Source organism: Nanorana parkeri, unplaced genomic scaffold (assembly GCF_000935625.1).
Source record: "Nanorana parkeri isolate BGI_ZX_2015 unplaced genomic scaffold, ASM93562v1 scaffold143, whole genome shotgun sequence".
In the NCBI taxonomy this organism is placed as follows: Eukaryota; Metazoa; Chordata; class Amphibia; order Anura; family Dicroglossidae; genus Nanorana; species Nanorana parkeri.
This window is the reverse complement of record NW_017306411.1, coordinates 883,741-909,884: the sequence shown is the minus strand read 5'-3', so window position 1 is coordinate 909,884 and position 26,144 is coordinate 883,741. Positions and strand designations below refer to the sequence as shown.

The 26,144-nt window shown below is 39.5% G+C and overlaps 1 protein-coding gene across 2 annotated transcripts in view; it reads left to right on the top strand.

The window, feature by feature from the left end:
- Positions 1-26,144, top strand: part of TBC1D8 (TBC1 domain family member 8) — a 77,595-nt gene that overhangs the window by 22,716 nt on the left and 28,735 nt on the right. For both annotated transcript variants that reach the window (XM_018554143.1, XM_018554142.1), the window contains exons 3-8: positions 2,637-2,755; positions 3,884-4,112; positions 8,956-9,196; positions 18,968-19,175; positions 19,696-19,878; positions 21,524-21,664. In XM_018554143.1, coding sequence (XP_018409645.1) covers positions 2,637-2,755; positions 3,884-4,112; positions 8,956-9,196; positions 18,968-19,175; positions 19,696-19,878; positions 21,524-21,664 — 1,121 coding nt within the window. The remainder of the gene's footprint in view (positions 1-2,636; positions 2,756-3,883; positions 4,113-8,955; positions 9,197-18,967; positions 19,176-19,695; positions 19,879-21,523; positions 21,665-26,144) is intronic.

Sequence of the window (26,144 nt, the reverse complement as noted above, 5' to 3'; positions counted from 1 at the left end):
ATGCATTTTGGCTCCGGAAAACAATCTAGTCTGGAGATGATCTGGTGTGAATGGGCCCTTACAGTGTAGGTTGGATTATCCATTGGATGTGTTTATTGCCAGTTGCAGTGTTTCTAAAGAGCATAATCCCAACCTGCTTGAGTTTAACAATGAGAATTCAAATAACCTTTATTTTTTTAAAGTGTCTATTGTAATATAGATAGCCATTCATACATTAGTTGCCTATGAGAAGTAAATAATAGGTATTTCCAAGCTGAGATTGTTGGGATGCTACGGTGGGAGGCTTCTGAATATTGACTGAACTATGTTAAGGTGCCCATACACTGCACGATTATCGTACGATAATCGTATGCGATCGGTTTTTCGTACGATAATCGAGCAGTGTGAACGGAGACGTGCGACCGTTTCTACTGTACGGTCGCACGTCTTCTGTCGAACCAGCATGTTCGAAAACCAGCCGGGAATCGTACGATTCTCGGCTGGTTAGAACGGTGCTCGGAAGATAAATGCTGAACGGGCCGGTGTGCGCACGCGCACACTGCCCGTTCAGCATTGCGGTCATCGGAAGCCCGCCCCTCAGGGGGGCGGGCTTGCGATGATCGAGAGTGCGATCTGCCTGTCCAAGATAGGCAGATCGTACGTTTTTTTAATCCCTTTACAACCATCGCAAGACTAAAGTCTTGCGATGGTTGTAGAGTGTATGGCCACCTTTAGGCTCCCCGGCCATTGTTGGAGAATCTCTGTTCTACAGGATCATTTATCATTTATTCCGTTGGTTGGGAGTAAATCCTTACCAAATCATGTTAAAGTGAAATTACTTAATGTTTCCCAGCTCCAGGTTATGAATCACAATATTTCAGAAGAACTTATTGTTTGTCTTTTATTCTGTTTTTCAACTTTGCAACTTTGTGAACTGGAGAACTTCTAGAATTACTATGAGACATTATATTGTGGCAGCTTATTATGTGATTGCAGCTTTCTAGCTGCATTTTGCTCCCATTTTTTTCTGCAGTGTTTTTTTTTTTTTTTTTGAAGCTTGACCTGACAAATTTCAGAAACCTGTTCCCAATCAGTCCTAATGACATCTAACATCGTTAAAGGGTTTCTAAACCCTCCGTTTTTTGTTGCCTATATCTGCTAGCAAGCTGTAGATATATGCAAAAAGTTTGAAAAAAACCAAAAACTGCTTTAACAGCGGTTTAAACTTAACCTGTCTTTGCCACACGCTCCCGTCCCAGAGTCCGAAACTGCTTGGGCGGCCGCAAAGCATCTTGGGGCGGGCGCATGCGCAGTTCGGATTTTTGGCCGGGAGACAAGGAGAGACGCAAGGTAAGTCTATGGACGCATGCAGACACCGTGGGATCGGAAGTGCCAGCAAGGACAGAGGAGTCAGCGCTGGATCGGAGACCCGCTGGAGAGAAGGCTGAAAAGGACAGGAAAGAAGAGGAAGATCGGATTAAGAGACATCATTTAAGGTAAGTGCTGACATTATCATTGGGGGAGGAAAAAAAAAATTGTCGTTTTTAATGTCACTTTAAGAGTTTTCTACAAAGGACGTGAGCTCTGGTTGTGTTGAGGTGTCTGCAGACTAATCTAGTAGGCCGGACTGACTTGCTCCTCCATTCTATATTCATATCTCCACCCTTGTATAAAACTGACCACGTACTAGTAAGATTTTATTTTTTTATGTAATCTGCTAGGTGAGAATAGTTTATCGAGAACCATGTAGTGTGAGGGTCCTTACTGGCGGAACATAAATTAAATCGATTATTTTTGTAGGCCCTCATACTACTTTGTTATTGTTACAGTTTGCTGTAATAATGAATCAAATCTGAAGAACATATTAACTGGTGTGTGACCAGCTTTATAATAGTGTTTCAGTGCTACTTTTGGATTTTTGGTTAACTCTGTCCCTATACATGCAGTTTATCTGTGGCTAAGCATAGGAACGTTTTTCATTAAATTTGTATGTCAGGCAGTAAAACACATTCAGTACATCTCTGCAATACATGTGCATTTCCCAATGTTTTATCCCTTTTAAAAACCCTGCAAGTACAGGAAAATACCTGCTGATCTGCCAAAAATCCACTCCACTGCTAAATTCTGCTGCGAGTTGACAACTCGCAGCATATTTGTGAACTGAATGATGTCATCCCTGTGCAGTTGTCTTTTGCGAAACTACTCAAACCCTTCCCCTATCGTATTCTCTAAAACATAGAGACTAATTGTTCTATGGTCCGAGATAAGGACTGGGTGGGCTAATTACCCTGTTTGAGATAACACAAGAAGTGTGCACAGGACACAGCATAGCCCTACATTGTTTTACAAGAGCCGCAGGTATGTTTTTGCATTTATTGAACCGATATAACAAAATACTTTCAATGGTATATTTAACAGACCAAAATGTAGCATAGAAATGTATTAGGGTTTACATACTAATCTTTGCTCATTCATAATCGCAATGTAGTAACCCAAAACAGCCAGACACATTGCAGAGTACCAAAGTCAGTTGGTGAAAGATAAACTTTGTGTTACTGTACATTGCACATTGCAGTATACATTCCTGGATAATCCTGTTTCTGATGTTGGTACATTTTGCTACTACTAGGTCCCAAGCCTGTGTTTTATATTACCAGGGGCTACAATGGAGGAGATCACACAGCACTGGGACTGGCTGGAACAGAACTTGCTTCACACTTTGTCAGTGTTTGACAACAAAGATGACATAGCTAATTTTGTCAAGGGAAAAGTAAAGGTAGGATCTATCGATCTTTCTAGAGAAATTACTGTCAGTCTGTCTCCCTATCCAGAGAAATGTCTGTCTGTCTCTCCATCGAGAGAAATGTGAAACCTATATGTGGCCAAATAATTTAGCAATGTAGGTTGTATTAGAGGTAACCGTTTATTTTCATTTTGGTTTTTGTGACCTACAGTATTTTTTTCTAAACCTAGCTACAGCACAGGGAGAAAGCTATTTATGATGAAGTATTTTTGGCAAAACTGATTTTTCAGTTCATCACTGTAAAGTGATGGCATTCACCAACTGGGTGTCAAACTGGTTAGCTCCCACCACCTTCATTGTAAGCATGGTCATAAGATAGCAGCCTGATCGCAGCAAACAAGTGGAAGCATCAGGCGTGCGTGCTTATGTACCTGTGTATTGTAAATGGTTAAAAAAATAAATCTGACCTGGTATGGGAATTTGCTACACAATACAGTGTAGATCTATGCTGGCTGGTAGTTTATTGTCTGATAGAGGTTCCATATATGTAGTGAAAAATGATCTACCTCAATTAACATCTGATTGCATATTTAAAGGCTGCATCCTGAACAATGAGTTTAGCTTTCAAATGATCACTCAAGATTTATTTGGCATAACACCATTCTTGAAAGAAATACTGCAGCTGGACACTTTTTGGTAATTTTCTATTGTTATGTGTATAAAACCGTCCAGGCAAGACAAAGATGATAACTACCCCTAAGCTGCTGGAAGCATCTTTCCTAAAGAAATGGAAAAAGAAAATAAAAAATAAGAAATAAACATTTCCCCACTGTGGATAAACCAAAGCTATTGTGTGTGTAATATATACTCTATATTTTTAGAATGTTTTATCGAGTAGAGACTTTTTTATAAATTTGTCCATAGGTTCAAAATACAACATTCAAATAAGACTTGTTTCAAAGGGTCGAAGGGGTAGGTAGAATTATGAGGAAAGAGCAAAATAAAGACAGCAGAGAATAGGTACAAAATGAGGATTAGTAATACTGACAATTGCATGATAGATAGCAAATATGAATTATGTAATAATCACAGAAGAATAAGCAAATAGAGGAGACTATAAATCTGAAATACGCTTAAAACTGTGTTGCTCATTTTGCACAGGGTCTTATTGCAGAGGAAGCTAGCAGTAGGTTGGCTGAACAGGAGGAAGATCCTGAAAAGTTCCGTGAGGGCTTGGTCAAGTTTGAGAGCCGATTCAACTTTCCAGAGGCAGAGAAGCTGGTGACCTTTTATTCATGCTGCTGTTGGAAGGGCCGAGTGCCACGCCAGGGCTGGCTGTACCTAAGCATCAACCACATATGTTTCTACTCCTTCTTTCTGGGAAAAGAGTGTAAGCAACTGATTTAGCATTTGTTGATATGTTTATTTGTTTATGCATAGAAATTGCTTGCTTTTTGTATGATAGCATTGTACAGTCATGCAGAAAACAGATATTTGCAATGACAGTTCCTTTCAAGGTTAGACTAGTTATATGAATACATAATAATGTGGTGCAATATCGATTGATTATGTCCGTGAGACTGTGTAATTATTGACCCTTGTGCTTTTATATAATATTGTTTTATTGCTGAGTTATAAAGTAGGCTTTACTTCCTCACATGCAAAAAGTTTGTATGAGTTGGCTGCATGACAAAACCTGCAGGCCAGCAATGTTATACGAAAATGTATTTCAGCATGCTTGTTTCTATTAAGGAACTGAAAGCCTCTAGTACCAAAGGCCAAATGCACATGATCATGGTCATCCACAAACGAAGTAAATAGGATCTCAAACTTTAACCTTTCATTATCAGTGTCTCTTATCCAGAGATATCCCCCATATTCATGTAAAAACAGAAGGAAATGCACACATAGGATAACTTAAATTTATTGGGAAAAAGCTAATAACGTGTTCACTCACTTTTAACATGAGCAAGCAATATGTATCTCAGCATGTAAAATAACTTCACTGCAAATTTCCATCTTGTTTCCCAGCCGGAGTCACTCAGCATCCCTACTCCGGCCGACTCTTGGTATGCAGGGTAAATGTGATGATGTTTCTTATTCCAACCCGGGCGGTTGTTACCCTGAGAGACAGACCCATGCTTCTCCAAGCCCATCCACTTGTTCAGTATTCATCAATAGCAAAGAAAGGCTCACTTAAACATTAATATGCAGAGGAACAACTTCAAATGTTCTAAAATAATTGTGGGGGGAATGTATCAAAACTGCAGCAGATGTAATCTGAAGCAGCTGTGCAGGGCAACCAATCACCTTCTCTCTTTCATTTTCAAATCTTAACTGAATAAACTGAAGAGAGAAGCTGATTGGTTGCCACGCACAGCTGCTCCAGATTTTCTCTGCTCCAGTTTGGATAAATTCCCCCCTCAGAATTTAATGGAAAGCTCAAAGCACTTTGTGTGGACCCCACTTCCTCTTCATTAGTCATTGTCATTGGAGTTATGGCAAAATATGAAGGACTTGGATATTTATAGTGTGGACACCTGTGAATCCTGGATGGATATGGCAACCCCACATCATGTCTTTGTGTTTTAGGAAGTGTAGTGTGGGTGTTTTGTATAAGTGAAGGCAGGATTGGCAATATTTCAGGTAATTGACGGATGTTGATTGATAGTTGTTTTTTTAATGGAATATACTCTTGCTACCTCCTTTAAATTTCTCTGATGTGTTTGGCATTGTATTGCACATTCTCTCTGAAGTAGAATTTACTGGGTTGTTGAGCTGTTAAAAAAAAAACTGTCTCCAAAAGCAGGTCTGCCCTAGTAGCCGATTTGCTTGACAGATACCATACAATAACATCCATTCATTGAGGTATTCGAATCTCCTTTGTTCATTACATTTAAGGGAGAGGACTTGAAGTGCTGTGCTTGGTTTCTCCTGTTTAGAAAGCAGTAGAACCTGTTTTTAATTTTTTTGTTTGTTCCTAGAAGCTTGGAACATTATGGCGTGCAGGGACCAGAGGGTAAATAGAGCTTGGTTTATGTAGGCTAAAACATTCGAGATATCTTATTTATACAAAATAAAAAGTTACATATATCCAGGATACAGACACATAATTCCATTAAAGAAAATAACCAGACAAACATGTCTGCCTTTGTGTGTGTTTGGAAGGGGAGTGGGGGAGTAGGAGGGATTGAAAAAGGTTTGGGTTGGAGGGTCTCCTTATAACAAAAAATGTCGCCACCAACGAACATTCCTTACTGCTTATAGAGCTGCAGACTGTTTGCTTTCTTCTAGTATTTCGTCTGGACATAAAGGGATTCTTCAGTGTTTTATACATTTCTTTATTATTATTAGATTTAGATAACATTTAGGTTACCATTGTGGTAATGCACAGTAAAACACAAATCAAGCCATTTTGAATTGCACCCCAATGCACTATTACATAAGTGGGAAATGCACCCACAGTGCAGGACATCACTATGCACATGCAGCATGTTGTGGTATGATGCGTTGGAAAAAAAAGTAATGTACAATTGTTTGGATACACGTCTTCTGCAGAAAATGTGAAAGCCGCGCCAAGGCACCTCTTATAGTGCGGTCCTAACTCTAAACTATCGGAGCTTCCATCTTGGAGCACATGGGCAGAAGATGAAATTGGGTGCAGGTTTGTCAGCTGCCATTGGGATGTGCGGGATCCCTTGTGTGTTCCTGTGCCTTTAAGGGGGGTTGGGCTTCCTCCTGACAAACCTGCACCCAATTTTATCTTCTGCCCCATGTGCTCCAAGATGGAGGCCCTGATAGTTTAGCGTTAGGACCGCACTATAAGAGGTGCCTTGGTGCGGCTGTGCGGCTTTCACATTTTCTGCACAAGACGTGTATCCAAACCTCTGTTTTTAACCTTAGCGGTGAGACAAGTTTTTTTTACATGCTAGCTTGTGAGTGTGCCAGGAAAACGTTTTGCTGTTTGACTATTTACCCGACGTGACCCCGTCTTTATATTTTACCAAAAATATGGGTAAGAATAAATGTTTTTTAACATAACGTAGGCAAACTTTTTTTTTTTTTTGAAATTTACGGTACTTTTTTCATTATACAGCAAAAAATAAACCCCCCCAGTGGTGAATTATATACCTCCAAAAGAAAGCTCTATGCGTCCCTAAAAAATTTTAACTTAAATTGCAAAGCTATAGTCCGGTCATGCTGACTGGTGAAATCTTTGACTGACTGGTGAGACACCCTAAAAGCCCTGTATATGTGTATATACAGAGTTCAGGACACCTAAAGTGTATTTCCACTTTTGCAGTCAGATTAAGGAAAACCAACTCTATATGTTTGTGTTCGGGGCCTTGCAAGCTGCTCTCTCAGTTTCCAAGTGATAGGAAATTCTGTCTGTCCCCGTAGAAAAAGTAGAGACAGACTAAGATCCCCTCATTAACATACAATGCTTCTAGATCTTTTAACCCTTTGTTCGGGCAGACATGTTTTAATCTAGGCCATAACTAAAAATGAGATCTGCTAGCACAGTACTGACAAAGCTAATTTAGTTACTGTTAACCTGCCGGGCCCACCATGCATTCCAGGGCAAAACGGTACAGAGAACAACTTTTCTTTCAGGATAGAGCATGTATTGTGCAAGCAGCAATTACAAAAAAAAAACAGTTCTGCTATATGGATGAAAGACATTTAACAATCCCAATTTGGCTGCAAAAGTGGAAATAAACTTTAGATTGGCCATACACATCACTTTTGCTCATTCCGCTCCGTGGGCTGAACAATAAAACCTCATAATTCCCCCATCCGCGCACACAGTGTACAGCTGATAGGCTGGAGTCACTGTTCATCCGACATTTTTCGGACCAGCTTCTTCAACAAAAGTCGATTAAAAAATCAACTTTTGTCTAAAGAATGGTTGCCACCAGAGCCGCACAGTGCTCGAATTTGAGCAGTGTATTACCAGCTTAACACAGGATACAATTACAGTACATCAATTATATATTATATCAATTACAGAGAGACCATAAACATAATGAGCAGCTGCGGTTGTGTGGTCTTATTAAAGTGGACCTTTACACTCGAAATCTAATTCTACCAATGCATCCCTCTATGTATGATGATGATGATGATTAATAAGAACATATGATTAGTTGTTGCAGCCCTAGTCACATGTCTAGTCACATGTGCCAGAAATCCAGGAAGTAATAGGAGAATTAGTAATCTGCTCTTGGTAAACATGGCCACTGTCAGAAGACTGGGAAAGAAAAGAGATATAGGGTATGCAAAACAATGCAAATCATGTAGAAGTATGTGCTTGTAGATTGTCATTATCAAAAATGTCTAATTGTGTTTTGTGTTGTTGTTTTAAAGATACGGCTAAAGGTCTGCTTGGAATACTCTGGGCACATTGTTATTGGTGCACCCTGTAGTAAGATGGTATCCCAGACAAATGGCTGAAACCACAGCTCAAATGCTTATACATTGTTTCCTCTGTTACCTGTCAATGGATTTTTATTCTGTACAGTCAAAGTTTGTCATATGACTTATAAACATTTACTATACTAGACAGGTAGACCGTTAACACACTTATTTCTTGCTTCACCTGTCACCACTCCAGCTACAACCTGCTCAAATGAATTGGCATAATCACCTCTATCCAACCATTCTTTACAACACGGGTCCTTCGGTTGGTAACCATTAAATATGTGCATTTCGGCTGCTTTTAACTGTCTGCCTTTAAAACAATTTACAGTTTAATATTCCTTTAAAACAATTTACAGAAAAAACAAACAAACTTGTGAATATTCAAAAAAGAAAAATGTAAATGACAAAAAAAAGTGTCAGGATGAAGGAGGGCTGTTTGTTTGTAATGACTATTTTGTTGTTGCTCCCTAATGTAAAAAACCATATTTGTCCTAAATGTATGTTTTATATCTGTAATGTTGCCCAAAGTGCTGTGTGGTCCATCTGTTTATGTACTCAGGGGCAGCAGGGGTCCGGAAATCGCTTTAATGCAGTCTATGGCTGCTTGAAAAACACTGACCTGGTTACTTAAAATATGCGTATGATTAATTTTTATTATTTAAAAATCTATAATGCAGAAAAAAGCTTATTTTCCATTTCCACAAGCTTGTTTTGTTATATTGTACTGTCCAGAACATATTTCACGATTTGTATTAGGCAAGACAAAGTTTTCCAAAAGTGTGCCAATCATGTTTTATTTCTGTTTTTGTATTAAGTGAAACTTGTGATCCCCTGGGTAGAGCTTCAGAAACTTGAAAGGACATCCAATGTTTTAATGGCAGACATCATTGTCGTCCATGCACGAGGGAAGGAGCGAGAGTTTTCTATGTTCCTTGAAATCAATGAAGTATTCCAGATAATGGAGCAGCTTGCAGATGTGACGGTCAGAAGACTGTTGGATAATGAAGTATTTGAACTGGACCCAAATTTGCAACAGTCCACACAAATAACAAAGAGGTATTTATTTATTTTCCTCAAATAATGATGTGCTGGATTAGTGTAGCCCAGGGCTCCTATGGAAGAGCTTTGAATACAGTGCACCCTTCAACTGCAAGCTATAATAAATGTAGAATATGACTCGAGGGCTTGAGGTCTGCTGGAAGTAAAAGCAAAGCAAGTGGATCTTGAAAAAGGGTGTAGTCAAAAAGCTTTAGCATACTCATACAAGTTAGACAATCTGACCTCTGAATGATCTTTTTATAAATAATTGAACTTTGAATTGAGCAAATACCCGATGTGACCTTATTTTGGGGAAAGTAGAAATGTTATCTTTCGATTTGCAACATGTGATCAGCTCACCTAGCTAAGCAATGATTGCCCCAGTGCTCAGCAGCACTCTTCTCTAAGTGCCCATTCACACCTAAGCTGTTTGTCATTCGTGATCAGTGCAACAAACAGCTCAACACCAGGAATCCCATTCATTTCTCTGGCCCCTGTGCCGGTCAGTGTTTTGTCGCAAGCAGAAATACGCCTGTCACACGAAAGAGTACATGCTCTACTTTGGGGCAGATTCCAGAGCGTTTTGTCCCATAAACTCAATAGAAAGCACTTGAAAAACACACATTGCGATCTCTTTTTGCACGCGTTTGCCCATTGACATGTGCCAGAATCTGCTCACAAAAACACGCAACTTAATTTACGGGCTTGCAAAAACCGCACAAAAAAAATGCACGCGTAAAATGCTTGATAGGTGTCGCCTAGGTATGAATCCACCCTTAGTGCACAGTGAAATATACAACAGTAAACAAAGAAAGTACTCCATTCAGTTACAAAAGATGTTTATTAGTACATATCAAGTTAAAAGAAAGCTATCCCCTGCTGACATGTTTTAGCCAATCCTGGTCTTAGTTGTAGTCAATGTTGATTATTCAATTTCCTCCCATAAATACTCCCAAATCAAGGGAAGAGATGGGATGGAACCTCGATTCCTGGGGACCATAAACACATGCCAAAATGTACTGTACATGAACACAATACAATCATAATGCACAATACATAGTAGTAAACGTGACATACACAGTCTGCGTTCACAGCTGAAGGCTGCAAGCAACTTTTTTTGATGTATACACTGTATAATAATAGCCCTGAATGAATAGATCCTGAATGACATAAGAGGTTCATGAAATATGTAAATCCAAATTCCAGAGATGACCCATTGGTATCCTGGTTTGATACCAAATCCAGTATGCCACTTGACAAAGCAACAGCTGTCACAGATATCCATCTTGACACAAACCAATCATTTTCTCATTGCCATAGAAGGGTAAAGGTCTACCTGTACAACCAGCACACTGGATTTCACAATTTGTACATATAACATAAATACACAGCTACAAACCCACTTAATAAACCATTGGTGAACATATGGTAATATATAATGTGGACATAAAAGTCAATAACAAAACCGACAAAAATAAAAATAGAAGGGATGGTAAAGAGCCATCTCTCCCATATCCCTTTGTATTATTGACTCCATATGATTACTTTTTTCATACTAATAGGTACTATATTGAGAATACATAAGGCCTGCACTAATTACATCAAACCATCAGATGGTTTAATCCAGTTAGGTTTTCGTTAAAGCTGATGCAAAACTTGTTTTTTAGTTTTGTATAGAATGGACCCCTCTCAGAGGGTTGAGAGGAAATCTCCGTGGGTCAGCAGGGTCACTAGAACAAGAGTCCTCATTGGAAGATTTCCCATTTACTCCTGTTGTGTTGTCCCTTTACCATCCAATCACTTCCTTGGGCAAGCTGTATTGCATTAATTGCTCTGGAGAGGAAATGGTCGGGACTTTATAACCAGCTAAATTGAATTACACATTTTGTGGCACGTAAGACAGCTCACACATACGTGTTTGAACTGTGTATTTTCTGTTTTCACACACCTCTGCTTCAAGTTCAGCAAATTTGTCATTTTTTGTGTAGTACGATAAGAGTGCATAGTTTTAAAAAATTGCCTAAAGTACTCTGGTTTTAATGTGATGTACATTTTTGTTGAACCAGTATGTTCTAAGCCTCTTACCAGAAGCTCCTATTGAATTAAGAGTGCATACAGATTATTTCAGCCAATGAAAAGGTTTCCTCCTTGGCAATCATGATGGGTTCATTTTAAAAGACTCATGGAGCAACTGTTTGTTTGTATTAACCTCATTATGCATCTGCCTTCAGTGTATACTAATGTTTACTGTTCAATAAATGGTGTAGTAAAGCACAGCTCAGTTAGTTTATGTGAAATAATCCCTTTTCCAATACTGATCAATCTGTTTTTGTATGTGTTATTGAACTGTGTAGTCTTTGTCTGTTGTTCGGTTTGTCTGAGAGCCTTCCCGTGATTGCTCTTCCCAGCAATCCAATTCTGTACACACATAAATATTTAAAGCATCTATCTTTATTAGTCATTAAAAATATTCTTCAAGCACAGCTCATGAGTACAAAATAATTATGGCTAATAGGCATCCTGCTGCTTATTGACTTTCCATCCTAAGAGTTTTTTTTTCTTCTCTTTAATCTCAGATTTATATTACATGGTTACATCTGGGTCAGGATTTGCAAATGGACTAAAGTGGTGTAATGAAGTTTGATGTAGTGCAAAAGCAGTGTGCTAATGTTTTCCAATCTGTAATGGCTTCTGCATATTTGTAACACTTTCTGCTCTGGAATACAATGTGGCACCTTTTGGATAAAGCAAAACGCCCCGAAAAACAGTAAATACATGACTATGCATTCAATACCTACCGTTAACAGTACTTTTGTGTAGAGTAGCAAAATTAGACATTTTCTACTTCCCATGAATTTCTGGCAAAAATCGGGACGTTTCAGCAAAATTTGCCATTTTGGTAAAATGCATTAAAGTAAACTTTTTATGAAGGGACTTCTTTTTTGGGTGAGAAAGAATTACAGTGACAGCTTTGTTAATAAACAAAGCCATTTTACTGGCATGGCTTTGTTCATCAATAAAGCAATGTGTCCACCATTTCAGCAATGAGCTGTTGATAAATGGCTTCATGGATAAACATAGCCATTCATCACCAGCTCCGTGCTACTGTTAATTGTCTATCAAATATCAACACAGCCATTCATTACCATGTTAGCAGCAATGCTGATCACATGGCTTTGTAGATAAACAAAGCCATGTTGGTAATCGGTAATCGATACCAATGTTAGAAAGTTATTAACACTAAGCCTAACTTTTTTTTTTTACGTTGGCGTTGAGTTTAAGGTTAACGCTAAGTTTACCTGTAGAATTGGGGTTAGCGTTATATTTAGCATTGGCTTTGTTTACTTTTAAAAGACTTTTGTGAGCAAATTTTTGACAAGCAGCCAACATTTGAGGCCCATTTCAGCAAAGATTAAATTTTACAGCAAACGCATCCACTCATCCCTAGTTGAGTATCATTTTATAGTGAAATCATCCACGTATCCTCTATTTGTATGCTTCCGTTCCCCTTAAGTCTAAGACATCTTCCCAGTTTATAATCTTCAGTTGGCAATGTTGAAATATGTTAAAGTGACCCTCGCAACATCACCTCAACAATCAAAGCCATCATCACTTAGAATGTGAGTTTGCAATTTAATGTTAGGCTGCTAAACGAATGTCCCTTCTTGGGTCCCATCAAACCCTCCCTTTTATAACAAATTAGCAGCCTAACATGCTCTTCATTGTAGTTGTGCTTATAAGTGTCTGTTGACTTTTCATTGTGAGTTTAGTGATGTGCCCCTAGTTGATCGTTTAACAGTATATATAATAAAAGCACTCGGGGTGGGAGGGATGGGAAATGAGTTTACAGCAATGCCCCACTGACAAATGAATACATAGACATCACGTTTGAAGTGAATGGCTAATTTCCTTTTTAAATGTACATGAATACCATGCTGAACTCTGGGTACAAAAACTTTCATTTAAATCTATTCCTAACTAGCCACAAAGAATCCCCCTTTGTGCACCAAATACTTTTGTAAATCCGTTATTACACTGTAAAGGCAGCAGAGACATTATCTCTGTGACGCACATAGTCTGTGCAGAGAGCAGAGCTGTGGTAGGCACCCAGCAGGCCCACCCACTACAGGCTGCCTGCAAAAAACTACAGGAGGGGGTGTATACAAGACTAGTCACCCTGCACAAGGAGACAGAGCATCACTGACTAGTCTTTTTTATGGGAAGCTCCAACACAAAGGAAAAGTTTCACATTAGATTACTGCACAGATCTGGAAGGAATAGACAAAGCACACCAAGATTCAAGTTAAGCTTGGCTATACACTGAGAGATTTTCAGCTGGTAAACCGGTTGAAATTCGCTCAGTGGGTGGTCCTGTTGGCAGCCATCCACCTGACATTCTTCAATCATAAGACTGAAGGAGCTGGATGGAAAATTGTCGGATGAACAGTGACTGTAGCTAATCAGCTGTGGTCACTGTTTGGTTATTCTAACAGTGGCACACCCGCTGCTGTCAGAATACAATAGCCCCATAGAAGATTCGTCCATCCACACTGTTTAGTGTGGATGGAGGAATTTGTTTATGGCCAGCTGAAGAGTACACATACCTCCCTTGTATTTAGGCAATATATGCTTATCCTGTAGTTCTGTTTTAACAGCAGAAACCATCAACACTTGCGATTGGACGCGTGGCAAAACTTTGCCAGCGTTCCGTTCCACTGCAGACACAAAAAATAGTGCAAGCCCCAGAACGTGGTTGGAAGTTTCTTAGCGATCGCGGTGCGTTCCAGCAGCTACTGCTCTGGAACGCACATGCTTTTGGTGTGAACAAGCCCTTATAAGGAGGGGATTAGCTATTTCAAAACATTATCACTTTCCATAACTATTAAGATTTTAGACAATTAACATATTTGTATATTTAAAACCCTGAACCCTCTGTATATATTGCCGTAATACTATCAAGCTGCATATACAGATGACTGTGCTACCCTAAGTGCTGCAGCAAGGGTAAAAATACCCCATCTCCCTGAGCAGTGCTGGCGATTGAACAAAGAGGCAGAGGAGCATGTCAGGCCACTGAAGACATGGTGCTGCTGGCAAAGGGTATCCTAACCCTTGCTGCAGCACTTATATATAGAGCAGAATCTGTTTATTATATATCCTGCTTAACTGCATTGCAATTATATATACAGAGGTTTCGGTTGGGATTTAATTATTGCCAAATCATAGGTCATTTGGATCAATTCATTTTTAAATGGAGTCCATTGTCAACAGTGAAACACAGATGCATTGGGCTGTCTTGCCCTGTGCACTCCCAATGCAGAGATAAGGTAATTTGCCCTGTTTACAGTCGACATACAGTACTTTTTTTTTCAGTGCAGTGTGGTATAGTTCAATCCACCATGCTAAGGCTGATAGAACTGAATAAAATATGACTTTGTGACATTCCAATAAAGTTCTACCCCACCCCAAAAAAAAGTGCTCTGCAGACAAAGTACCCCAGTGGCTGCATTCTAACTCAACTGCTGGTGTGAATGGCTCCTAAGAGACACCGAAAGTTAGCTTTTATGATCCCTTTAGATCATATCATTAAACATTGGCTTCTGGTGGATGGATAATTTTCTTATTACAGTTGGAACATTTTCTAGTGAGGCTTATCATGTGAACAGTACCTGCAGGATATAAGACTATGTCAACTACAATCCATCATGAGGTGGAAGATAGGAAAATAAGCTTTCTGGAAATATTGGCTAGATAGCACGTTCATTGCAATGCAATTCCTATACAAGATGCTGCCAACAGTGCACACATAATTCAGGAGGAGGTCTACAAAGAACTTAATTATACTCATGTGCTGTAGCCCATAACATCTAAAGTAAATGAATATTGGTTGTTAAGCTAATTATGATTTTGCTATGGAATAGTAAATGATGTGCTGAATTGAAAAAGAAAATATTGGTATTTTAAAGGAATCCGTCAGTTTAGAAATATGTTACTGTTGATTTATTTTTTTGAAGTTATACAGTAGTGAAGCCAGGATAAGGATGCTAGCCCTGGAGACGTGTGAGCCACTAGCCTATGTATATGTGTGTCACATGTCCTGACATTGAAAGGTAAGTTGTTCGCACACGAATCTGCTTCAGATTGTCTATTGCACTATTTGCAGGACGAAACGTTGCATTGACTTATATCATGCTGCAAGAACATCAATAAAGACGACATTCTGAAGCAAATTTGCGTGCGGACAACGTATCTGTCAGTGTAAGTTGTGGTGCCATCTGCCAGTTCCAGCACCCAAGGTATTCCAAGGAAGTGATTTATCAGTATGGAGTGCGGTGGAGATATTTCTATTATAGGTGTCCTGACATGTCACTGGATGCGACGTGTAGTAGCAAGTAGTTAAGCAAGGATAAGGAAGACAGCCCTGGATCTTTTACATATATCTGAAGCAAGTTGACAGTGGTTGCTCCCAAATGACTAACATGATGAGTTTCCTTTTGAAGAACTTGCAAACCAGCCTTGCTTCGTCTAAACTCTTAAGGCCTCATTCAGACAGCTAAGTGTTGGCCCGTACAGATCTGTGCAGCGTGCAAGACCGTATCCGGCCGTTCCTGGGAAGGACAGGTGCTGTGTGTGATTGTATGCAGCAGCCTGTTCTACTCTATGGGAGTATGTGGCCGTACGCTCACCTGAGCCGCACATATGTGCAGGTGCGGGTGGATCCTGTCTTTGTTCGAACGCGGACACCCGCACGAAGGTGCAGTTTGGGTGAGCGTACGGCCGCATACTCCCATAGAGAAGAACAGGCTGCTACATACAATCGTACGCAGCACCTGTCCTTCCGGGGAACTGCCCGATACGGCCGTGCACACCGCATGGATCTCTACAGGCCGACACTTAGCTGTGTGAATGAGGCCTAAGGATCACAGTGCAAAGTGCGTAATTGTATTCAGCAATGAAACTAAGTTTCATAACAATACTTTATTTGAATGCCATTGGACTCATTGACTAGCACACCTGTCAAAAGAATTTTGGACATTTCATTTTTCCTTATTCAGAGGCATATCTGATCGGTTACTATGGTGCAAAAAAGCTATGCAAAATAACTTTTGTTTCACGAGCTTTACTTCAATGGAGGCATAATCTCTTTAGTAATACGTTTTGTTCTAGCTGTGTTCAGAAAAGTTCTTCTTCCACAGTCATTTCCTGACCAGTATGGCAAAGTGTAAACATTAGCTTACTCAAAGCTCTGGTCACCTTGTATTGTACATCCTGTACTTCTTGAAAGAAGGAAGCTGTGCCAGCCATACACAATTCAAGTTGGACTTGTCTTATTTTTAGTAAACAGAAGAAAAAAAAATAAACTTCATATATTTACTTTTTATAATTTTACACAAAGTTGTACAAAAAGCAGAGTGGAACAAAAACATGGTAAAGAAAAATTACAATTAGGATTTGTCATTTTTTTAAAATGTCTGTAGTATGTATAGTGGAAAACAATCATCGAGATTCAGCTAAATTAATGTAAATGTAAACCCTATCACTAAAATCACATTTAAGCTTTAACATGATATTATACTTTTAAAAATTAATTTTTACATCAACTCATATTAACTTTATAAAAGGAGTATAGTTAAAGTGAACCTTAGCATTAAAAACTAACCATATGGTGATGAAAAAAACACACAAGCAGCTGATGTTCTATGTATATCTTGATTTTTCCTGTTAGAATTGTTTCACAGGAACAACATCTGATTAGCTATTTTCTCATAATATGCTTAAGCTTTAAAGTGACACTAAACTCAGGAGTTAAATCTTAAAAAAATACATTTAGGTACTTTAACTATTAACAAAAATGTATCTTATTTGTGCCTCATTTGGCTGCAGATCCTCAAATCTAATCAAATTTGTGCGGGCACTATCCTCCTTCTGGAGGGCGACTACTTTTGTTCTCCATGGTCCCTGTGTGTTGTAAAGTAGCCAGCGCTCTAAGCTCGCTCCTGTGATGGACTATAATTTAAATACAAGTTGGTAAACAAAACATTATTAGATTGTAGTCCATCACGAGAGCGGTGGCTACTTTATAACAGACTCAGGGACCATGAGGAACAAAAGTAGCCACCCGCCAGAAGGAATGACTAATGTCAGCACAAATTTGATTAGATTTGAGGATCTACAGCCCAGTGAGGCACAAATAGGATACATTTTTGTAAGTAGTTAAGCATCTATAAGATTTAACTCCTGAGTTTAGTCTCACTTTAATTGCCCAGATTGGTAATAGGTTTACTTTTAACCACTTGAGGACCTTGGGCAGAGGAGATGAGCCCTAAAAACCCTGCTCCTCTTCTCCCGCGGCTGCTTCCTCACCGCTATTATCAGCAATTCCCGGCTTTCAAAATGACAGCTGGTAGATACTAGGTATCGCATACCAGGAGTGGCTGTCTAAACGCAGCTGCTTCTGTGTAAAGCCACACTTGCTGATAGTTCTTCCAAAAACAGCTCACTGAAAGGAATGTATGGGGCTGTGGTGTGTGTTGGCACTAAGAAGAAAAGCCAGCCTGGGCATTTTATGAAGAAAGACTGTTTGGTGTTGGGCAGGGCTGCACAGTGAATACCACTGGAACAGGGAGAAAGGTAAGAATTTAACATGGCTGGTTGCACCAAAGGAGGACTGGAAATGTATTAATGGATAAGTGGATACGTTCGCTAAAAGTTCCAAATAGCTGAATACACTGTGATGCACATCTTTCTTGGGATTAATATTGCATTTTACACCTAATAAATGTATGAGCTGACAGGGCTGGTGTACATTGGTGCTGTTTATGCACTGTTAAATATACGTAGGGATGCACCGATACTAGTATCGGTGCCAATACCAAGTATTTGGGTGAGTACTCGTACTCGCCCAAATGCTCTGATACTTACCCCCGATACCAGAACTTCCGGTCAGAGAGAGGTTTCCTCTGGCCGGCAGTACCACGAGGGAACATGGAGCCAGCTTCTCGGCCAATCAGGAAGCCAGGCGGCAGGTAATGACTTGCCGCCCAGCTTCCTGATTGCCCGGGCAGCCGGCTCCATGCTAGCGGAAGTACCGGTATTGGGGAGTACTGAAAGATTAATATCGGTACTGGTACTCGATGTGGAAAAAATGGTATCAAAAGATATATGTATTCAAAAGATATACTAAGCCTTCATATTGGGGAAGTAAATGTTTTGGACATTGCTTTATTGTCCAATCAGTGTCTCCACATGAAAAGGAAGATGAGAATCTAAGTGGATGCTACGAGGCAGTTTAGACTGAATTCTTCCCTCTACACTTTTAAAGATACCAGTGTGACTGGGAGATGTTTGATGTGCACTTATTTATTGTACATTCTTCAGCATGTGTTATGTATTAGACATAATCCCATATTGCCCCTACTATGGTGAGGAAACATGCTTTATTTTACAGCATTGGTTCCCTGTCTGGTAGGGCAGCAATGGCCAATAAATTATTCTGTTTTCTGATCTAATATTAGGTCACAAAAATGAATTCTGATATATTTCAGAACTATGGATACAATAGCTATATTGTATTTGTGAGGTTTCTGATCTTACAGTTCAGGTGCACTCAATATCAAAATGTGGCAGCAAGGAAAGCAGTATTGCATTTGCTATCTAAAAGTGTATTTGCACACTTTGTAGCTAATGTTTGTGTTCTAGTGAATGATACTATGTATAAGACTGATTGGTTTGCCTATTAAACACTTATTTGAAGCTTAGAGTAGTCTTTTACTTTGTTCCTATTCTAAGGGATCTTGAAGCAAGAGCGCAAAAAGAGTTTTTCCGGGCCCTGTTTAAACTACCAAGGAAAGAGAAGCTATACGATGTTGTGGAGTGTTCGCTCTGGACTCCCTTTAGCCGATGCCATACACCAGGCAGGATATATGCTTCTGACAGCTACCTCTGCTTTGCCAGCAAAGAAGATGGATTATGTAATGTTATTATTCCTTTGAAGGAGGTAAGTGTTGGGTCTGAGGATCTTATTTTTTGCTCAGCGGGTGTTTACTTATATTAATGTTCTTACACAAAAACTAAAACAATCTTGCTTGCAGTCACTGTTTGGTGCACATTGTTTATGGAACCTGTGGTAGATAAGACGTCACATACATAGAGGATGTTGAAGGGACCATTTATATGACCTATTGCATTTTATTTATTATGGACTTTATTTGCTGTATAAATGCTCTGCATTAATACACTAATAACACCCAACATACTTATGTTGTGTCTACTACCTTGACCTTCATTGATAATAGGTTCTCTGCTTGTTTTTAAGGCCCATATCTTCAAGGTACCCTTTCCTTTTTTCTTCGCCCCCCCGCCCCCCCCTCCCTCAAACCCTCTGAATGTTAATTAAAAACTTTACTTAGAAAAAATACCTACATCAAGATTTTGCTTACCATTTGCTGAAAGGCAAGAAGTCCAATATCTTGCTACGTGACTTTCTGAGTTATCTGAATTCCATTTACCTATTTCAGGTGGTGAGTGTTGAGAAGATGGAGGACACCAGCCATCTGCCTAATCCCGTTATCATCAGCATAAGGCAACAGATGGCGTTTCAGTTTATTGAGCTGAAAGACCGGGAGAGTCTGGTTAATGGTTTACTTCTCAGGCTTGAACAGATCAACTCCAACACAGTATCCACAAAAAAACGAGATATGGTATAGTTCATACTCCATAGCTTTGTGTATTAAAAAATGTGTCACTAAGTTTAATCTTGTACATTAGAAAGTTTCCCAGCAGCTCTAAGTATACATAACAAAAGAACAATTCTTCAGGCTAATACTGGCTCATTTTGGTATTTGGGTCAATGTAACCAAGCCCTATTGTGTATTCCTTCCTATTCTGAAACCCATGATTATTGATGGGCACGTTCTGTTTTCTGGTCAGTTTAGGCTTATCTTTGCTGAAAGTGTAACCGTATTCACCCTTTTCAGTAAAGTTTATATGGGGATCTGAGTGGTGTAATAAATAGAAATCTGCGCTCTTGGAAATAACTACAACATTAAACGACCACAAAGCTGCTATGAAAAAAGGGGTGAACCTGTGTTGCTTATTTCTTATGATCTGAGTTGTGTGTCATAATGTCACTGCTGTGTGTTGCTTTTAATTAGAATTATATCAGCTTCCCCTGCATTATTCCAGTGGTTGGTTGAAATATGTGAAAGTCTGCTTTTTAATTTGTTTATACAATCTGTTTATATAATGTATTTCTGAAAACACAAATTCAGCTTTCAAGGGCTTAATAATACGTGATTTATTAAAGAAAGAATAGTTTCAGGAGTTATCCATACCTGGAATTTTTTCCTTTGTAAATTTTAACATCTGATTTACAAATGTTGGGAATGATTCAGTAAAGCATTTTCAACACTTTTCTGGCTTTAGAAAGTCCCAAGGGCCAAATTTTTTAAAAAACGCGGCTTTTCCTGGCTATTTCTGACAAATTCTGGAAGTTATGTGCGGCACTTGTATATTCTGGCACTATGGCTGGAACAAATTCATTAAGAAATGTCACTCATATGAAAAGTGGAGGTAAAGAAGACCTCTTCCATGTTTGGGAGAATTGTGTTGCATATGTAGGTATTGTCTGAGCCTGATGGAGGGGACCCTGTAAGGCCCCCAAAGCGCTTGCAAAATGAGAGACAGCACACGTCAATAAATGACCACTTATCTTCTGTGAAGAAATTGGTTTGCTGATGACATTCTTCACAAATGAGCCAAAATTCTGTCTGAGGCAATTCTGCAACAGATTCATATACACCTTGTCAACAGTTACATGAGTCTGTTGCAAGTTGTGCCATTTGCTGTACAGACAGGAGGCAGATTTCTAAAAAATTGTATGACATGCTTCATGAATTCCAGGGGTTTTTCACTTGATAAGAAAATTCTGATTTCGTGTATTAAACCAAAACCACACTTTGACCATGCAGGGAAAGGCCACAGGTTTGCTTCAATTCACCCTTCCAAGCAGCATATACTAACCTTCCTTTTCTCCGTATACATGCATTTACTGGCCTTTGAACAGTTGGGCTGCCTATTCTTCTTCTGATACTTACTTTGAGCACAAAGTAACCCAAATCCAATGGGCTTTTTATCGTCTTTTTTTCTTTCCCATAGCCATTTATTCAGTATTTTTGTTTATGTAATAGCTAAGTAAAGAACTCCCAAGGCTCCATGGTGCTGAAAGCCTGGATGTTGAGGAGTAGGTCGAATACAAGTGTATGATGTAATATCAAACCATATTTATTACATATTAGAGTTTCCTTTCGTTCCATGTTTTCTAATATGAATATGTCTTCTGACCAGGTTTTCAGTAAGGAGGGCTTTGGCAATATGAATATAATGGTAAACCAAAACATAGAAAGTGGAAATGAGAAGGAGAAGTTCTCAACAAATGCAGAAGCTTTTATGGCTACTTTTCATCAGACGGGAACCGACACTGAAATGGTACTGTACTACTTCTTCACAGTATTATTTTGTGATAAAAGTAGGAACTGGTCAAAAACAATGTGAAGCAATGTTATAATTGTCAAGAATTACAGTTTGTGTCCTTCCGTATAACATGTATTATAGATTGTGTTCTACATGAAACAATAGGAAATTGTGTGATTTTAGAATAACAGTGTTATTTGTTTAAGATAAATCAATTGTTTTCACAATGTTATGCTCTTAAAACCTTTTTTTAGTGTTTTCCTAAAGTTGTGTCAGGGACTGCAAAACTGAATTTAATATTAAAGGGTATCTAGGGTGAAAAACGTCTATAAGTTCTCTCTCACACCCATAAGACTCTACAAATCCCATCATGCATCTACTTATGGGAGTCATGCCTGTGGCTGTAAGTTTTGCAATGTCTAATGGGATTTGTAGTTGCACCACAACTGAAGGGCTGGGGTTTGCCAACTCCTGATCGGGAACTTTGTAAACTTACCGAAAATGCCCACAGGATGTACTTCCTCAATGCAGTGACACAATTTCACTCAGCCCTCTGAATATGCAGTCTAACTAAACCGACAGTCTAAACAATGTAACATTCAGGGACGTGCGGTCAGGGGAGGCAGAGCCTCGCATAGTATTATGGAGGAAAAGGCTGTCGGCTTCAAGTCTGAAGCTGATGGCTTTTTCTCCATTCAGAGCGTCTTGTAACAGGTTACACAACAGGGAAAGCCTCCCCGCTGTGTAACTTGTCTGTTATGGATGGAGCGCTGCCTGTTAATGACTTAATTAGGTTACACAGCATCGGGCTTCTCCACTGCTTGTGTAACCTAACTAGTGAGGTAAGAGCTACAACAGCCTCTACCCTGTTAGAGGCTTGAGCTCTGTGGATGGTTTGGACCAATGGCAAAGCGCCATTGGTCCAAGCTGTCCAATCAAAAAAAAGAAGAAATAAAAACACTCACCAGTGACAAGCAAGTGAGGGACAGGTTGGGGCTCCTCCCTGTCTCCTCCCTTCCTTCTCCTCCCTCCTCCACACATATGGTGACTGGGCTGGGTGTTGGTGGGCTGGGAGCGGGGCTGGGGGAATGCGGGGCTGGAAGGTACCACACGTCACTGGTAACATTATAATTGCTTGCTGCAAGCAATGCATTATGGGCTATATAGCCTTGATAAATCAAGATTGCATCACATCAAGCAGCAGGGAAAGAGATGCAAAGCACACTGGGAATCCAGGAAGTTGTTGAAGTTGATAGGCGGACAGAAGGCAGCACTCATTACATAAAAGGGATTTGATCAGTTTTGATTGTATTATCAAAAATAACTCTAGTATGTATTCCTATTACAATGCTGATAACAGGATAGTGTATGCTGGGACTTTAGAACTCCTTAAATGGTTTAGCAGACCCCAGGAGTCATCTGATACTTAATGAATACCTGTTGTAGTACATTTTTATATGTTTTAGTAATAAACATGTACATCTCTGCAATACATTTACATTTGTACTATATTTAAAATGCTGCAGAAAACTCCCTGGCAATCCAGCTAGATTGTAGTGAAAATTTGAAGGCACCTCTGACAAACCCAGAAGGCATCCCAGGGTGCCACCTCACCCTGGTTGAGAAAGGCTATTTTAGAGAGAGTGGCATGCAAAAAAGGGAATACTTGTAAGGAAGTGAAGACACTCGCAAAGAATAGAATGTGCTGGAGTGGTCCTTTTAGCTGCCTTGTGCTCTACAAAGGAGCAATAGAAAATACAGTTCCAAAGCTTAAAGGGTTTCTAAACCCTCCGTTTTTTTTGCCTATATCTACTGCTAGCAAGCAGTAGATATAGGCAAACATTTAAAAACAAAAAAACGTTTTAACAGCAGTTTAAACTTACCCCGTTTTCGCCGCGCGCTCCCGCCCGAGAATCCGAAACAGCTCGGGCAGCCGCAAAGCATCCTGGGGCAGGCGCATACGCAGTTCCGATTTTTGGCCGGGAGACTAGCAGAGACGCAAGGTAAGTCTATGGACGCATGCACCCGCATGCAGACACTGCGGGATCGGAAGTGCCTGCAAGGACAGAGGAGTCAGCGCTGGATCAGAGAGCCGCCGGACCGCTGGAGGGACAGATGAAAACATCAGGAAAGAAGATCGGATTAAGAGACCTCATTTAAGGTAAGTGCTGACATTAACATTGGGGGGAGGGAATTTTTTTTAACTTTAATGGCACTTTAATGCTAAACATAGTTATTTGCCCATGTACTAAGGTCCTAACAGTCACATTTGCTTATTCCCTTCACAAATCCACCAGAGAAATCATTAGTGTACTTCTCTGCTTGCCGGCCTGGCGAGTGGTTCCTGTGCAGAAGGGCTGATGACCATCATCACAGTTTCTTTGTAAGCTCAGTTTTTGGTTGAATCAAAGCATTTCATCTTTTGTTGCTAGAGATGAAAGTGTCTATATATCATCATTGCACACCACATTTGGCTGTAGCTGCAGTGCTCTCTGCCACTCAGATTATATGTATGTGAAGTGTAATGATTCCTTTTGATGGAGTATTTGAACTCTGCTGTGTAGTGGTACTCCTCATGGAATGTGTGAAAAGGTCAGCAAAGATGCTGCCTAGATAAACCAACCACATGTTTAAAGTGACACTACGCTCAGGAGTTACATCTTAAAATGCATTCAAGTACCTTATTAACAAACATGTATCTTATTTGTGTATCACTCGGCTGTAGATCCTCAAATCATCTCTGAATTGGTGCTGACACTGTCCTTCCTTCTGGAGGGTGGCTACTTTTGTTCCCCTTCGTCCCTGTGTGTGTTGTAAAGTAGTCACCGCTCCAAGCTCACTCCCGTGATGGACTACAATCTCATGTTTAGTTTACTAATTTTAATGAAGTTATAATCTATCACAGGAGCGAGCTTGGAGGGGTGGCCACTTTACAACACACACAAGGACCATGGGGAAGAAAAGTAGCCACCCTCCAGAAGGATGGACAGTGTCGCACCAATTCAGAGATGATTTGGGGATCTACGTTTTTAAATGCATTTTTAAGATTTAACTTCTGAGTTTTTAGTGTCACTTTAATTTTCCAAGCATTGGTTGCAGTGATGATGTCATGGGCAACTAACCTGCACACCTAAAGTAGATTTTTTTAAATTTTGGGTAGAGTAAGGGGGGGTTATATCCGCTGTGAGTCTCTCTTTTTTTGCCATCTGTGTCCCATTGGGGAGATTTCCCTTCACATCCGGTCTTATCACCACAACAAGAAATGAGAGAAAATCTCTCCAAAAATAAGGAAATCCCTGGGGACCTGCAGGGTCACCAGAACTAGTGTCCCCATTGGAAATTTTCCCATCTAATTCTGTTATGATGACAACCCAAAATTTGGGATTTTCTTTCACTTTCATTGATCACAGTCACCAGGACAAATAAAGAGGGTGAATCTCCCTATCGGGGGCACAAACAGCAATAACATTCAGACCGTTGTTCTAAAGCTTTGGCTTCAGTTGCACTTTGCGGAGAGCGACGCTTCTTTACTACACACATACTTTTTAGATAGAAATTTCACAATATTATTATTGTACAATAAAAAAGTTCCTACCTTTTTTTTAATGCGTTTATGTCTTAGTAACATAAGGTTTTACTGCTTTAGAATGGTATCATTATCTATACAATAGTAATTTTGAGCAGTGCTAATTTACAGTAGTTTTGTTTACAACATCGTGAAGCACTGGTGAAGAAAGCTGGATACACGTATTTCCCTGGCATAGCTGATGTTTGGTGGGAGATGCTGTCTGTGGGTCAGGAATGTTTTACTGTGCACATATCGCATCATCCCACATTTACTGAAACAAAAGCTCCGGCTGTGTAAATCAGTGAATACTTTTCATTATTGTTTTTTCATTTGTTAGACAGGATATTACACCCACCTTGGCTTGATTTTACTTAATCAAAGTATGGATATATGCTTAATATTCTAGCCAATTACTAATGTGGAGTAGTCTGCCTTCCTTTATATCTGCTATAATATAGGGCAAGATCCCCACTGTCCTGTATGTCCACTAGAATCAATCTTCATCCATACAACTATGACAGTGCTTCACTTGAATGTTGTTTATTCTCAATGGACAGACTTAAACTGCTTGGACATCATAAACTGAGGGTCCTGCTACTGCTCCTTATGTAGCAATTAAGGGGATCCCACTGCTGTATCTCAAAGAAGATTTCATTATTTAAGTCACTAATATTTCTAGTCGCCTTAGGTCCCCTAGTTTTATTCTGAATGCACCATATTCTATTGCAGTGTCATTAAAGTCATCTTTTATATAACTTTCATATTTACAAGTTTGCTCCTCCATATATTTCTTATTAGAGGTGCACCGAAATTAAAATGTCAAAACCGAAATGAAAAAAAATGTCAGGACGAAACCGAAAATGTTTTTGTTTTCCTAACCTTTTCAAATATTTTATTTATTTGTATTAAATATTTGTATCTATATAT